This window comes from Eumetopias jubatus, unplaced genomic scaffold (genome assembly GCF_037043125.1).
Source record: "Eumetopias jubatus isolate StellerSeaLion01/CBP00866 unplaced genomic scaffold, mEumJub1_p1.0 scaffold_6, whole genome shotgun sequence".
Classification (NCBI taxonomy): Eukaryota; Metazoa; Chordata; class Mammalia; order Carnivora; family Otariidae; genus Eumetopias; species Eumetopias jubatus.
This window is the reverse complement of record NW_028274812.1, coordinates 18,164,449-18,179,006: the sequence shown is the minus strand read 5'-3', so window position 1 is coordinate 18,179,006 and position 14,558 is coordinate 18,164,449. Positions and strand designations below refer to the sequence as shown.

At 42.5% G+C, this 14,558-nt stretch overlaps 1 protein-coding gene across 3 annotated transcripts in view; it reads left to right on the top strand.

Annotated features, from left to right (window-relative positions):
• Positions 1 to 7,927: 7,927 nt before the first annotated feature.
• Positions 7,928 to 14,558, top strand: part of SASH1 (SAM and SH3 domain containing 1) — a 181,992-nt gene continuing 175,361 nt past the window's right edge. For 2 of the 3 annotated variants that reach the window (XM_028103358.1, XM_088024235.1), the window contains exon 1: positions 7,928 to 8,059. In XM_028103358.1, coding sequence (XP_027959159.1) covers positions 7,928 to 8,059 — 132 coding nt within the window. The remainder of the gene's footprint in view (positions 8,060 to 14,558) is intronic. The other variant, XM_088024236.1, reaches the window with a different exon arrangement.

Sequence of the window (14,558 nt, the reverse complement as noted above, 5' to 3'; positions counted from 1 at the left end):
AGCAGGGACCCTGCCACAGGGCTCTATCCCAGGACCCTGGGATCATGACCTGAGCTAAAGGCAGATGCCTAACCGACTGAGCCACCCAGGCACCCTTTATTTATTTATTTGGAGAGAGCACACACAAGTGGGGGTAGGGGCAGAGGGAGAGGGAGAGAGAGAGTCCCAAGCAGACTCTGTACTAAGCACAGAGCCCAACGTGGGGCTGGATTCCACAACCCAGAGAGCACCACCAGAGCCGAAATCAAGAGTCAGACACTCAACTGACTGAGTCACCCAAGCACCCCATTTTATGACACTTTTAACCAGCATTAGAAGATATTTTCTGATGTTGGTTTAATCCTTCCATTTCTCTTTTTGAAGTTTTATCCTGTTGATTTAGTAGACCTCTCTCTCTCTCTCTCTCTGTCTCTCATAGTACAAAAGCAAATCTGGCCCAGCCTGGGATGAATCATCATGAATTGTGATGAGTTGGTCTAAAGTAGATTTATTTATGGATTTACCAGTGAATGGTTGATTTGCTATGATTTAGCTGTAGCCCCTTAATTTTGCCTTTAAGTAGTTATTACAGAAAGAAAGAAAATTTTCAGACAGATATTTTATTGTTTTTGTTTGTTAGTTTTGATCTCTCAAAAGTAGCTGTTTTTTTGGAGAATTTTTATAATTTATGCAACTGTTGAGGAATTCTTCAGCAAATGAAGTTTTGTATTTTTCATCTTTTTTCTTTCATGTGTGTTCCATTTAGGCCAGTAAATTGACATTTCAACCCAGAAGGACTTAGGCCAGATGTTAGTCCACTGGCTGAAAGATGGATTTCCTGCCCTAATAGGTGACCTCTGAAAGCAAAATAGGCTTTTTCTTAATGGATAGACTGTCCAAATGACCTCATTTCTAGAACAAGTGTCCTTTGTTCAGTGTCTCTTTGCTATTGGGATCAACATCATCTGATTTTTGAGAACATTCATTAGATAAAGAGTAGCTAGCACCTAGTTGTTTCATTTATAAGGCATAGGGAAGAAATTATGCCCAGACAATCCATTTTTTGTTCCTTTAAACATATTTGTGTTCATTGAGAGGGAAATAGTGCAGAAAATCTGGTGCCTGCTTACCCATATTAATATTTCTTTTAGACTTCAAACCTATTCAGGCCAGCGCTGACCGTAGGAGCACGGCATGTTATATGCCTCCCTAAACAGGGAAGTGTTTCTTTAAGCTTGACCAAGGCACTATTTAAAGAAATAGCTATGACCCCAATGTCCTGTCATTCAGATTTCTGTCTCCATATGTGAGAAGCTCATTGAGACATTCCCATGGCACCACCTCTCTTGATGAGTTCTTCACCAAGTTCATTTATTTATATCTTCAACTGTATAAGGCAGCTCAGAAAAACTGAGATAACTGAGCCTTTGTGTGTGTGTGTGTGTGTGTGTGTGTTCATGTGCACATGCACTCATGCCTCTGTGTGTGTGTCACAGGAAGTGCAGTTTGAAAGAAAGTACCCAAGAGGGGACAATGGCCTTGAATGACGAGGGGGAAACCGTAGGATTTACTATACATGGAAAGGAGGGGAGTCAGATTGCGTGAGAAGGAAGATACGTGTTTCTAAGATTCTAAAATGATAGAATTTTATAGCTGAAGGGAAAGTTGAGGGTTTTTTTTTTTTTTTCTCTTCCAGGAACAGGAATGGGAGTGTTTCTTTTTAATAGCTAGCAGATAAATTTTACTACTGTTAAAATCTTGCTCCTTGTGATCTGCAACGTTGGCTTCTTCACAAAAGACATGGAACAGAGTCAAGCAGAACCACAGAGAGAGTTGACATCAGCCTGGGCAGTACATCTAAGACTCATGGTTCTCCCTCAAATAATTTATATAGAAAATGCGTGACTCTTTTAAAAAGTGAGTGGTAAGAGGATATCACGCTTTTCCTTTGTTTTAATGAGTCAACATGAATTTCTTTTTTCAGAATGCTAGACACAACTCAGGGCTCCCCTCTTTTTTAAATAGTCATATGCAAGTGTCTGTAATCATAAGTTATTTTTAGTTGTGGTTCAACTGAAGTATCTTGGCTGATACTTCAATTCCAGATAAGATTGTAATAATATTCTATGGTTACCGGGATTAATTACGTGAGAATCTTTTGTCCCACGTACATAATATTATGGGACTTCAAAGAAGCAGAGTAACAGTTTTAACTGGAGATTTTTAATTTAATGGAAAAACCTTATTTTTCGCAAGTGTGTTTAAGCAATAGGGACAGCCAAGTAGGCATTCTTATAGGGTAAAGTTTATAAAATAGACAAGATTGATGAAGCAGTTTGGTTGGTGGATGATACTTCCCAGCTGTGCTTTTAAGCCTTTCCTTGCATAATTTGGAAATATTTAATATAATCTCTGGTCTCTTATTAGCACATTCCTTTTTTTTTTTCTTAACACTCTCCTATGCTAAAAAGATAAATAGAAAAGAGTATGATTCCAAAGACAACTCCCTCTCCATCCTTCCTGTTTTCCTCTCTTAAGTATCAGGTTGCTCTCACAAAACCAGGAGAGAGTCTCCACAGGACACTGTGCTCATATTAATTCAGAAGTAGTTTTATGAGTTGGAGTCTTTTGGTTCTTTGCCTTAAACATCGTGAATTCCCAATTGGCAGCCCACTAGAATTGTTTTAGCTTCTTGTCTCTAAGGCGCCTTACTGAATAGTTCACAATCCTGGTATTTTAGAATTGTAAATGGCTTTAGAAATTATCTAGTCTGACCCTACTATGTAGAATGAAATCTCAGTCATGGTACTCTTATGCCTGATGGAATAATTCCCAGGCAGACCCTCGGTGCTTACACAGCATTAGCACAGATAACAACCTAACTGGCTAGGCTAGTAACATAGCTTATCAGAGTGGAGGAAGAGATTTCAGAGAAAAGCATTTATAGCCCTGCATCCCCTTTTTGCTTATTTACCTTCTCTCCCTAACCTGCGATCTGTCTTCACTTTGTTTTAATTCCTCTTTAGTTTGCTCTGAGCTCTTTTCTCATCTCTCTTACTGAATATTTTGAGATGAAGAGGCTTTTAAACAGGTAATGCTTAAGCAGGAGCTTGGCTCACCTTTAAGGCATTTGTGAAAAAAATTGTTTGGGATCATTGTCAAGGGGAAAAAATGTTGTAGCATTTTAGTCTTTCCTTAAAGTTAGATCCCCGAGGCATTGTGGAATGCCCCGAGTTGGAGCGCCAGAGAGGGCTGCTGATGGTAGGCAAAAATTAAATGAGCTTATCTATTTTCATTGCTCAATTTCAGAAGGCAGTATGGTAAAAAATAAATTGGGCTATTTATACTTTTTCAGACTTAATCTCTGCCTAATCTTACATTTTCTGTGCAGAATATTTGTCTTAAAAAAAAAACCCAAGTATTTAAATGAAGCTCTGTTCCTGGAACATGTACTATCTTATGGATAATACATTTTAATTCCAATATTTAATTGCCCTTTAAAACCAACTATCTGATTTGGGGATCTCCATTCACTTATGACAGTTTCTTTTACCAATTATTTTTTTTTCTTTTTACCAATTTTTTAAAGCAACCTACTGGTACGGTTTTTCAATATATTTTATTTTTTTAAAGATTTTATTTATTTATTTGAGAGAGAGAGAGAGCCTGAGAGAGAGCACACAAGCAGGGCAGGGGGAGAGGGACAAACAGACTCCCTGCTGAGCAGGGAGCCTGATGCGGAACTCGATTCCAGGACCCCTGGGATCATGACCTGGACTGAAGGCAGATGCTTAACCCACTGAGCCACCCAGGTGCCCAATATAGTATATTTTGAAACTTCACATTTCCTCAGCAATGTGTTCTTTTTCCTTATTCTGACATTTCCGTAGTTCCAAATGGCACTCAAATGTGAGCAGAGATCACCATCACCTTGGTGGGAGGGCACAAGGGGCCTGTTAAAGTACAGATGACTGGTCCCACTCCCAGATTGTCTCATTCTGTAGGCTTGGGGCGGGACCCAGAAATGTGCATTTCCAACAAGTTCCTAGCAATGCCAATGCTTCTGTTCTTAAGTCTACATGTTGAGAAGCAGTGATCTAGATAAAATATTGTAAAAGGTGCTGGTGGTAGTATTGACTAAGACAGTGGCAGTGGAGATGGAGAGAGGTGGATGAGTTTGACAAGTATTTAGGAAGTAGAATCGACAGGGCTTATCCATGGTGTAGACAGGAGTATTGGTAAGTGAGGGGAAGGACTCAAGCAAGTCTCTTGACTTTGGTAGCTTGAACAAATACATGGATGTATCAAGTACAGAAATAGGAAATGAGCAGGGTGGGAGGGTTAGACTGTGGTGAGAAATCATAAACTCCATTTAAATAAAATATTTTAAAAATGTCAAGCGCAATGCCTGACCTAGAGTAGATTTGCAGTAAATGACAGATGTTGTTCTTGCTGTTCTGACTACCTTGACTATGAAAACTGACCAGTCCTCATCACTCCACCCTGCCAGAGGTGACCTCCCCAGTCCTTTAGTCAGCAACCACATTCCAAGACTAAGAACTACTCCTTTGTGTAAGATTCAGGTGTGAATGAGGAAATTTCCTGCTTATAGCTATCACCTCATGGTATGAGTGGGTAGGGGAAGGAAAAAGCAAAGGGAGGGAAAGGGGAGAAAGGTTCTAATTAATAGAGAATTATTGCCCTCATTATTACAGATAATCTCAAAACAATCATATTACATAGGTGAAAATATCCCACTTTACAGATGAAAAAAATAACTTGCCCAATGTCTTTTTTTTTTTTTAAAGATTTTATTTATTTATTTGAGAGAGAGAGAGTGAGAGCACGAGAGGGAAGAGGGTCAGCGGGAGAAGCAGACTCCCTGCTGAGCAGGGAGCCCGATGCGGGACTCGATCCCAGGACTCCAGGATCATGACCTGAGCCGAAGGCAGTCGCCCAACCAACTGAGCCACCCAGGCGCCCTGCCCAATGTCTTATAAAAATTTGAGTGAAAATTCAAACCCAGCTCTGTCCTGAACCCATTATATTTGGGCTTTCTACTCCAAACTCCACCTTTAACGCCAACCAATAGACTGGTTATCTTTCTTATGTCAGAATGACGACCTAAATAGGCTGCAGGCAACACCCTACAATTTCTAGACCAGTGACTTTTAAACCTTTTAAGATCCTGACTCATAGCAAGAACCACTTTTTACACAGCAAGCCATATTTACATTTATACATATATGCCTGTATATATATACATATGTTACACATACATATGTGCAACAATGACTAATTTTCAAGAAATAACAGTGAGATAGGTATTATCAATATTAACTCTCTATGAATACATTCTGATACATTCATTGCAATAAATATTTATTAGGACTTACAGAATTGATTTCACAATCAACTTTTGGTTGGGTCTCCACTAGATTTCTGGAAAATCTTCTAGATCCCTTTCTTTCCTTTTAACTCACCAACACCATAACAATTCCAATTAGCTAGATGAAAGAGAGCCCTGATGGAAAGGGGAAAGGAGAGAGTTGGATTCCCTCATGGGATGTAAATCTATTATAAAAAGCTCTTAGTAAACGGGACTGTATGGGATCTGAAATAGTATGATGATGATCATGATGTTGATGATGATTCTTTTCCATTTTGTTTAAAAGCCCCTAAAGAAATTTTTGAAAGTAATGACTAACATTAACAAAAGGAGAAAAGACTCAAATTTTGGAGAAGTAATTGGACTCATTTTGAGTATACACATTACGGAGTTGAGATTAAAGAGGTTCAGCTTCATTTTTTAAATGGTCAACAAAATTATTCATGTGGTAGTTGAATATACTCCTCCTCAAAAGTTCTTATTTATCTACAGACAGCAAAATTATAGGTATCAACATTCCCCCCAACCCCACCAAATATTACTTACCTCATTTCCCTATATATTTATTAGGAAGCACAGAGAAAAGGAACTTAAATATCTAGGGTAGGTTGATTTCTAGAAGTCCCAAAATGCTGGTTAAGGTTTAATTATATTGATAGGTGTATATGTGTTGTTAAAAAGTACCTATCTTTAGATGCCCTTGAAATATAATACCACCTCTGAGGAGTTGGGTGGCAATTAGTGAGGCCTTGCCTCATCTGGGATTGGGAAAATATAGCATGGAAAGGTTAAATGCTTTGCCCCTAGGTCGTCTGATGAGTCAAGAAGAAAGAGTCATGATTGGTGCTGGAGACTTAGCTTTCTCCCAGCGCATTATCTTAGAGCTTGCATCTGGTATACCTCCCACATCAACCCAGGAAAGCATCAGGCCTGGCCATGTTGACTCAGTGCCCAGCACTCTGGACACTTCAACATGATGCCTACTTACTCTCAAGGGAAAACTTTCTCATTCTTTTTAAAAATCAGGGATTTTCATCATCAGGGATTATACTGATAAGTTTAATTACTTTGGGAAAAGTTTTTTCAGTTTTGAACTTTCCTGTAAGGGCTATTCACCCATTTGCATTGATAGGTGCTCCCAGTAATTATTGTTTCAGGAAGGAGATTTCAAGGACATGCTCTTATTACCCTCCTTTTATGTGGATTCAGAAGGAAAAACAAAAGGAAAACCGGGAGAGGCCTCGAAAGCAAGCAAGGACTCTCTCCCTGGGGCATCTCACCTGTTTTTTTTTTTTTTTTTTAAACCAATCAGCCGGTTGACATAGGGGCCCTTTCCTTGTTTCTTAACTGTTTCATGATCAATCACCAAATCAGATGTGACGTGTATTGTCATCTCCCAGAGAAAATTCTGAGTGGGTTTTAAAAAACGAATCCCAAAAGGATAAATACCTCTACAGGGCTATTTCCCTCATAAAATAAATCCGTCATGGATCTCGTCCTTGGAAAAACAGACACACGGGACCCCGAGTGTGTGTTGGCTAAACGGTTACAACCGTAACATTTAGTTTTGAAAACGGCCCCTGCCTATGCCCTCACTGTAAGGCAACCATTAAAACCCAAAGCGCATTTCCCCTAAATAGCTGAAACCCCTAGCAATGGAGGGCATTGTGGGCACCCAGGAACCAGACCGTCCCCGCTCATAATAAAAACGGTACACACAATGGCTCGTGCCCAAGCTTTCACACTTGTTTTTGGCAAGTCTTGGCTGACAGCCAAAGAGTTGTGTTTCCTTAGGTCGCTTGACTTCACGAGGGGCGAGGTGCGGAGTGTATAACGACACCGACGACTCGGGAAACTTTCGGCGGGAGCAGCTTCAAGATCCCACTTTCTCGAGTTTCTGGGGCCGAAAATGCCTCCGTGAAGGGCGCGATTGGAAGCTCGGGCAGGCGGGAGACGCCGCGCGGCTGCTCTTTCAACAGGCGATTTGTTCTCCCGTCTGTGGCTCATTTCCATGCAAAGAGCCTGACATCAGAGCACCTTTTGTTGCTAAACGCTTTCTTTAGCATCGAGGGGAGAGAGTCATGTGGAGCTGGAAGAGCTCATTTTCGAGAGAGGGGTCCCGAGGAGCGCCCGCTCAGGGGCAGAGGCACCGCGCTCAGCCCAGCGGGGCCCTGCCCAGACTTGTTGGAAGGAATGAGTCGCGTGCCTTAGTTAGCTGGTCCCGGTCGCAGGAAGAAACGCCTGTGCAGCGGCTTTAATTGCTGCGGGACCGCCGGAGTTCCCCGCCGTACAACTCGGTGGTGCGGACTTTGCCATCGGCTACCCCGCGGCCGCGGCGAGCCGGGGTGGGAAAGTTTCTGGAGTTGTCAGTCGCGCGGCCCGCCGCCACCTAGAGCCGAGGTGCGGGCGCCTGCGGGGGGGCCCCCGCGGGGTCGCCGGGGCGGCCGGGGCATGCGGCGCGGGGGCGCGGCTCGCTGACGCGGCGGGCGGGGACCGGCGCCGGGGGGCCGGCCGCGCGCTGGTGCGGAGCGAGGGCGCCCGGGGGACCCGGACGCGGCCATGGAGGACGCGGGAGCAGCCGGCCCGGGGCCGGAGCCCGAGCCCGAGCCGGAGCCCGAGCCGGAGCCCGAGGGGGGCGCGGGCATGTCCGAGGCGTTCTCCCGGCTCTGGACCGACGTGATGGGCATCCTGGTGAGTTACCTGGAGCCGGCGGGCGCGGGAGGGGCGGGGCGCGGGCCCCCGTGCGGGACAGCCCCCTCCTCGACCCGTGCTCCCTTCGCGCTCGCCCACCTGGCAAGCCCACTCCTCCGAGTCGTCCTTCTCTCGCTCCAGGTCCCAGGGGCTTAAATACACACGGCATAGGATTTCAAACCCTAATTAAAAAATAACCAGCCACAGATCACATCAAAGATCTTTCTTAAACAATCGGGTACATAGTCACCAGTTTAATCTGGGACACCTGCTGAGAAGTTGGTGTGGAAAAGGCTACAAAAGACTCCTTCAAAGAGTAGATGTAAATAAATAGTATTTGGCTGTTGTGCCTTCACAGTTGGACTGGGAAAGAGGCTGATGTGACTGATGTTTATCTCTTCACCATTTGTTGTTGTCTGACCACGAGAGGAAAACAAACCATCTTCTTACTCAGAACCACCAAAGAGTGTACTTACTCTGTGTGCAGTTTTTCAACTTGTAGAATTACAGGATATTTGTTGTTTTATGTTTGGAACTAAAAACAATAGGACTTATTTTGCTAAATCTGTATTGTCATGTATTTTGGAATGCCCAGTAACTAAAACCGCCCATGGATTTGGCATAATTTCTGAAAAATAGTTCTTATGCATGGAGGATGAAGCTTTAACTTGTTCAGCGTTCAAAGCCCTGGGGAATTAGTAGATGTATTTTGGTGGAGCTGTAGGTAGGCAGGTAGACCGGAATCGGGTGGGTGGCGGTTATTACAGTTAGAGATCTTAATCCGCACATAGTCAATTTCAGTGTAAAGATTTGGAATTTGCAGTTGTCGGAAAAGGCTCTGTATTTACTTTGGGGTCTTTTATCTTTCTGATGGAAGGTATAGTTTTTGAAAAGAAAAATTTTTTTTTCATAGGAATTACGTACCATTTTTTTGCATAGGAATTAAGCACTTGTGCTTTGGAGTGAGTGAGGCTGGGTCAAATCCCCACTCTCCCGTTGACTGACTGCATGACCTTGGCCAAGGTATTCAACCCCACTGATCTTCCGTTCCATTACCTGCAAAATGAGACAAAGAAATGAGATCTTCAGTTTCGTTACCTGGCTTCTTAGGTTCGCTAAGTTTTAGTTATGATGATGTATATCTAGTGCTCAGCATACTGGCATATAGTAGGTGCTCAATAAATGATAGCTCTCTATTTTCCCCCCTGCAAATAGTCTCGTGTCTCATCATTCCAGACATCCTCAAGTCTCACCTAATTCAGTTTTAGGTGTTCATTGGTGTTTAGGATTATTCTTATACAGAAAACCAGGGAAGATTGGTCAAAGATTTCTGCTTTTTTCACTCTCCAGTATTTAGAAAAAGTTTATTTCTAAAAAAATTTAAAATCTCAAGTTTTTGCCTTTTCTGAACTTTATTGATGAATATGGGCCTTCAGTGAAATTTCAGAAAACCCAATGAATATTTTAAAGTTAGTGATAAGATTGTTTTTTTACGTTAGTCAAGCAGGAGACTTATCTTGTTACTTCTTGCTTAGATCCTGCTCTGTAAATTTTTAGTCACTGAGAAAATTGGTCTCATAACATCACATTGCATCCCTTGCTTGGGTGTGGTTGTGGAGGGAAGAGTGGAGGGGCTCACTTAAATGAGAGTGTGGTCTCAGGGTTGCTTGGGAGGGGGGGTGGTGGTTGGCACGTGGCACTTTCTGAAGATTTGCTTTCCCTTCCCTGGCAGATTCCAGCGCTCTTGGGTCAGTTGTAGCTGAGTGTTCTTTGGCTGATTTAAAAGATGGGGTGGGGCTGGAGAAGCTCAAACCTGTTATTCAAAGATTCAAAGGGCAGTTGTAGGAGAAAAGAAAATCTGTACTTCTTACAGAGCCAGTTCAGTGCGAGGCTGGAAAGAATGTAAATGATTGTCCCAAAGCGAGTATGTTCACTTCTGTTTTCCCATCTTTTAGACAATCTTATTTTCCTTTGGGGTAAACATGGACATCCGGATTGTGCCTCAGTAAAATTCAGAAGATATGGTTTATCTCCCCTTTTGCATGTCTGTAAAAAGTCACCAGGTTAAAGGATCTTTATTCTTTCTGCTTTTAGAAAACTGTCATCCACGTGTTTAGAGGAAACTGTCTTTCTAGAAATATATCAAGACAGAATTGACAGTTGACTTCGTTCTTTCTGAGATAAAAGATAACATTTCCTTCATTTTTTTAAAGATTTTATTTATTTGACAGAGAGAGAGAGTACAAGTAGGCAGAGGGAGAGGGAGAAGCAGACTCTCCACTGAGCAGGGAGCCCGACATGGGGCTTGATCCCAGGAGCCTGGGATCATGACCTGAGCCGAAGGCAGCCGCTTAACTGACTGAGCCACCCAGGTGCTCTTCCTTCATTTTTTAAAATAAGATTTTGCAGTCTATCAGCCTGCGCAGGTGAAGTGACCAATGGCACACACACCTTGTTACAATTACAGAGTGCACCCCAGTTCTCAGTAGGGTGATGCCATGATACTCCCCAGTTCACTGTCCCAGATCAATAAAGCAGAAATTTAATTACATCCGGTATTTTAGGAAAATGCTACTTGGGTCTTTTTAAGTACTGAACTTGAGGGGAGTAGAGGTAGTAGGGGAATTATACATCCAAACACACAAGACTTCAGGCACAGTAGCTACTTTTTGGATTTCCCTATTTGTAGAAATCAAACCTCCAAGCCTATTGAGTTAAACATTTTTTTTAGGTGAATGAGCACAGCTCCCTTTGCCAACTTGAGAGGCACTGAACATCCGCCCAAGGGATTTTGTAGGTTCTAACCTTCTGGGGCACAGATCTCAGTAAATACAGGATGGTTGTTTGAGTTCGTTAGGACACATTTTGCATTTAATTTAATTCAGTCCTGCACAGTACTGAACCAACCAGTTGCTTTTAGATACTTTGTTAACAAAAATGCTTATTTAGAGAAGAAATAATAGTATAATTTATGGCATGAAAATGTTCAGGCTGTGCTAGAATGAATAAATGCTAGTAAGTGAATATGTAAATAGAGAATTTGGAGAAAACGAGCTTACCAAACACTAGCCCTTGTACCAGTGCCTGGAGGGCAGGGTCAGGATTTTATTCCCCCTCCCCCCTTTTTTTTAATCTCCAGTGCCTGGGACTTACTGGGTCCCGAGTACATGGTTTTATTGAATGGAAAAGGAATAAAGTATGTACTTCCTAAATGCAGGAGCCACATCAAAATCCAGTTCTGTAGAGACCTACCCCCTGTAATGGGGTGCATTTATGAAGACATTAATTCTGCTCTTGCTTGAACCTAGCGCTCGAGCAGTTTCATTATGCAAACCAGAATCCTGGTGCTTCCACTAGAAATGGTAATGGCAGATTGTGAAATGTTTGTAAATCCTGAGCAGTCACACCATGGCTTTCTTGTGAAATGTGTTCTTCTGTTCTCTAACTCCGCCAACATGTGGTCCGCCTGGGTTTTCAAGCCTGTCACCTTTCACGACGACATGCTTACATTTCTGCAGACAAGTGCGAAGCAAGTTAAAATCCTGTGGGATTTCACTCTTTTATCTTTACTCCATGTTGCAGACACATTCCTTTTCTTGGGTGGGGGCGGGGAGGGTAGTGGTTTTTATGAGTAGGAACTGCTGAGGTTATTAGATATGATAGATCACTTTTTCGGCACTGATTATCCATTCGGTAAGTTGTGATGGTTATTTTTCCTTCAGAATTGGAGGACTTCTGAAAGCTGCTTGCTAACTGGGAAGGGAGGAGAAAGGAGTTAGTAAGTTCCTATTGTTTGCAAGATCCTGTAAGATGCACCTCCCCCAAACCTTATTTTTCCTCTTTTCCCTGCTTGGTTCCTACAATTTACACCCATTTCCTAGCAATGCTTAGAGACTATCCATTGTCTGGAGACACTTGGACCTTCCCCCATTCTTATTCTTATGTAAGCCACATAAAAGTATATAGCAGGCTTTAGTCCAAAAACGGTTAGGTTTATCCAGTCTTGCTATTTACTGAAGAAAATCCTTAAAGCACACACATGCACGCACGCGCGCGCGCGCGCCCGCCCGCTACTCCCCCCTTTGCTTTGTAGTTTTAGGCAAAGTCTGGGGGAGGGAACATGTCAGTAAGATCTCCAGGGGGCTTTTAAAATGCAAACTCCTTTGAAAGCATTAATTTATGTATTCTTTGGGTGGTGTCTCCTGTTTAGCCCATCAGCTAATGACTTAATTAATTTTAGGTCTTGGAATTTGAGAGTCAGCCCCAGTTTCAAATATTCTGATTTCATCTTAATTTTATGTTCCCATTCGCCAGCTGAAAGTCTTGTGGCTTTTATAAGTGAAGTTGCAGGGTGATGTAGAGCAGGGAGCGGAGACCTTGGAAGTGAGCCTTCCACCCCCTCATTTAGAGGAGGAATTAAAGGCTCAAGGTACAGAGTAGGGACCAGAACTCTACAGCCTCCTGATTTTCAGTTCTTGGCCAGACACAAAATTAAGTCCCATAATTCTGGCCGGAGGCACTAAATCTTTTGCTGTGGGAAGAGACCCCTGCCCTACAATGACCTTTCATGCCCCCCCTTTTTTCTACTTATCGCCTTCAGCTGCCATTTTCTACCTTGTAACCCTTCCCTTTCCACCTGACTTACTACTGATATTCTTGTTTTTCATTGTTTACTCCAATTCTGATAATAGGATGCAGCTGGTGGGGGTGGGTGCAGGGCAGGGAGTGTTCCCAAGCACTGGGTCCTGCTACTGTCTGGGTCCTTCCCATACTTAACTTCCTAGATTCTCTCCTGTGACCAGTGAGCATTACTGTCCCCATTTTACAGTGGAAGCATACACATGGGTGTCCTAAATCACACAGATAGTAAACAGAAGCTGGGGTTTGGATCATGTGTTGTTTCCCAGAAATTAACTCCTAGCCGCAGTTTTATAGTTTATTCTTTCACATGTCTATTGAGACATTTATTATCAACCTTTTTGCTAAAGCTGTTGAGCTAAGTACTAGCGACGCTTGCTCCTGGCTTCCAGAAGGACATAGTTTTGTAGGAAAAACTGCAGCGGTCCCTCGCGTAAAGAAGCACTCAGTCCCACAGTGCAGTGGGCAGAGCAGTGTGCACAGGCAGTCCGCCGCACAGAGTGGGGCCTTTTCCCAGAAATGCCATTCAGTTTGGACCGTGGCCATGAGTTAGGCTTTCCTTGAGAGCTGTTCTCCACTGAGGGGTTGAGGCATAAGGAAGAAAGGGGGGAAGGAGGGCTTCCTGGGCAGAACCAAGGGGAATAAAGATGAGATAGCATGGAGTGCGGAGGTGGGTGCAATCATTCTATGGGCTCCAGTGAGCAGCCGGTGCAGGATTTGAAACTGCCACCTGACATCCCTTTTGTGTCTTATCGAAGTAACTTTGGTGGGTGATGAGTTGGCAGTGGTGAGAACCAGGGCTAAATGTTTATGAAACATAGCATGTTACGGGTCTAGCTTCCTTTAGTCCCCATAGTTTACTCGGTATCTCTAAGTAGTCAAGGGTTGCTCCATGGTCCCTTTCTGTTGGTGATTTTCTTAAGCTCAAAAGGAGGCTGGGTTAGTGCAAGAGGTTTTCAGAGATGTTGTAGTCTTAGGATTCTTTTTTGTTCTAAAGAAAAAAATATCTAGGCACACGTATATGTACACATATCTATCTACCTGTCTTTATTGCAGTGAATGATGTGCTATTCCTTAAAGAGGGGAATTATTATTTGTAGCAATATGCATATGGTGTTATAGCTAAATGATCTTTTAATTCCGTCTTCTAAAAGCTAATTCCAGAGAATGGCAAAGGAGAGAGAAATATTCAGTTGTGCATATTGATTCAGTAGCAAATCTGTAGCTCAATTTTGCAGAGGACAAGAGGCAAACCTATAACTAGTAGTTTGTCTAATGTATTCTTTTTAAGGGTGCTTTTGGCTTCATACTTAACCATAATAATCTCACAATGATACATGATGTTCTTACTCATGGTTTACACACGTTCTTATCATACAGTAGAAATGAAATTGATCTCAGAATAGTGAATTTAAATGGGTAGAGGCTAAGGCTCTAAGAATTAACTATACCATTATACCAGTGAGTACAGACTAAGACTGACAGTGTCAGACTTAACTAAACCTTCAGACTAATTTTGAGGTAAAATGTATTTTTGTGACCCTTTGGATTTGTCGTTTTTCACATGCTTTGCTCATTTATTGATTGATTTACTTTTGGTAATGAGACCTGAAAATGGTAGCATTAGCTGTGTTCCTGGCCACCTGGGTCTCGTGTCCCGTCTTTTTTTCCAGAATATGTTTCACTGGATAGCATTAATTCTTCATGAGATGAGATGCTTCATTGAGATAACCTCGCTTATATTTTTTCTTGCATGTCAAGTCAGGCAACAGAGATACTCTAGCACAGACACTGGGTACCTAGGCTTTAGGGTATCTTTGAGACTCAGAAGACAAATGCTTGATAATGAGATAGTTTTTTT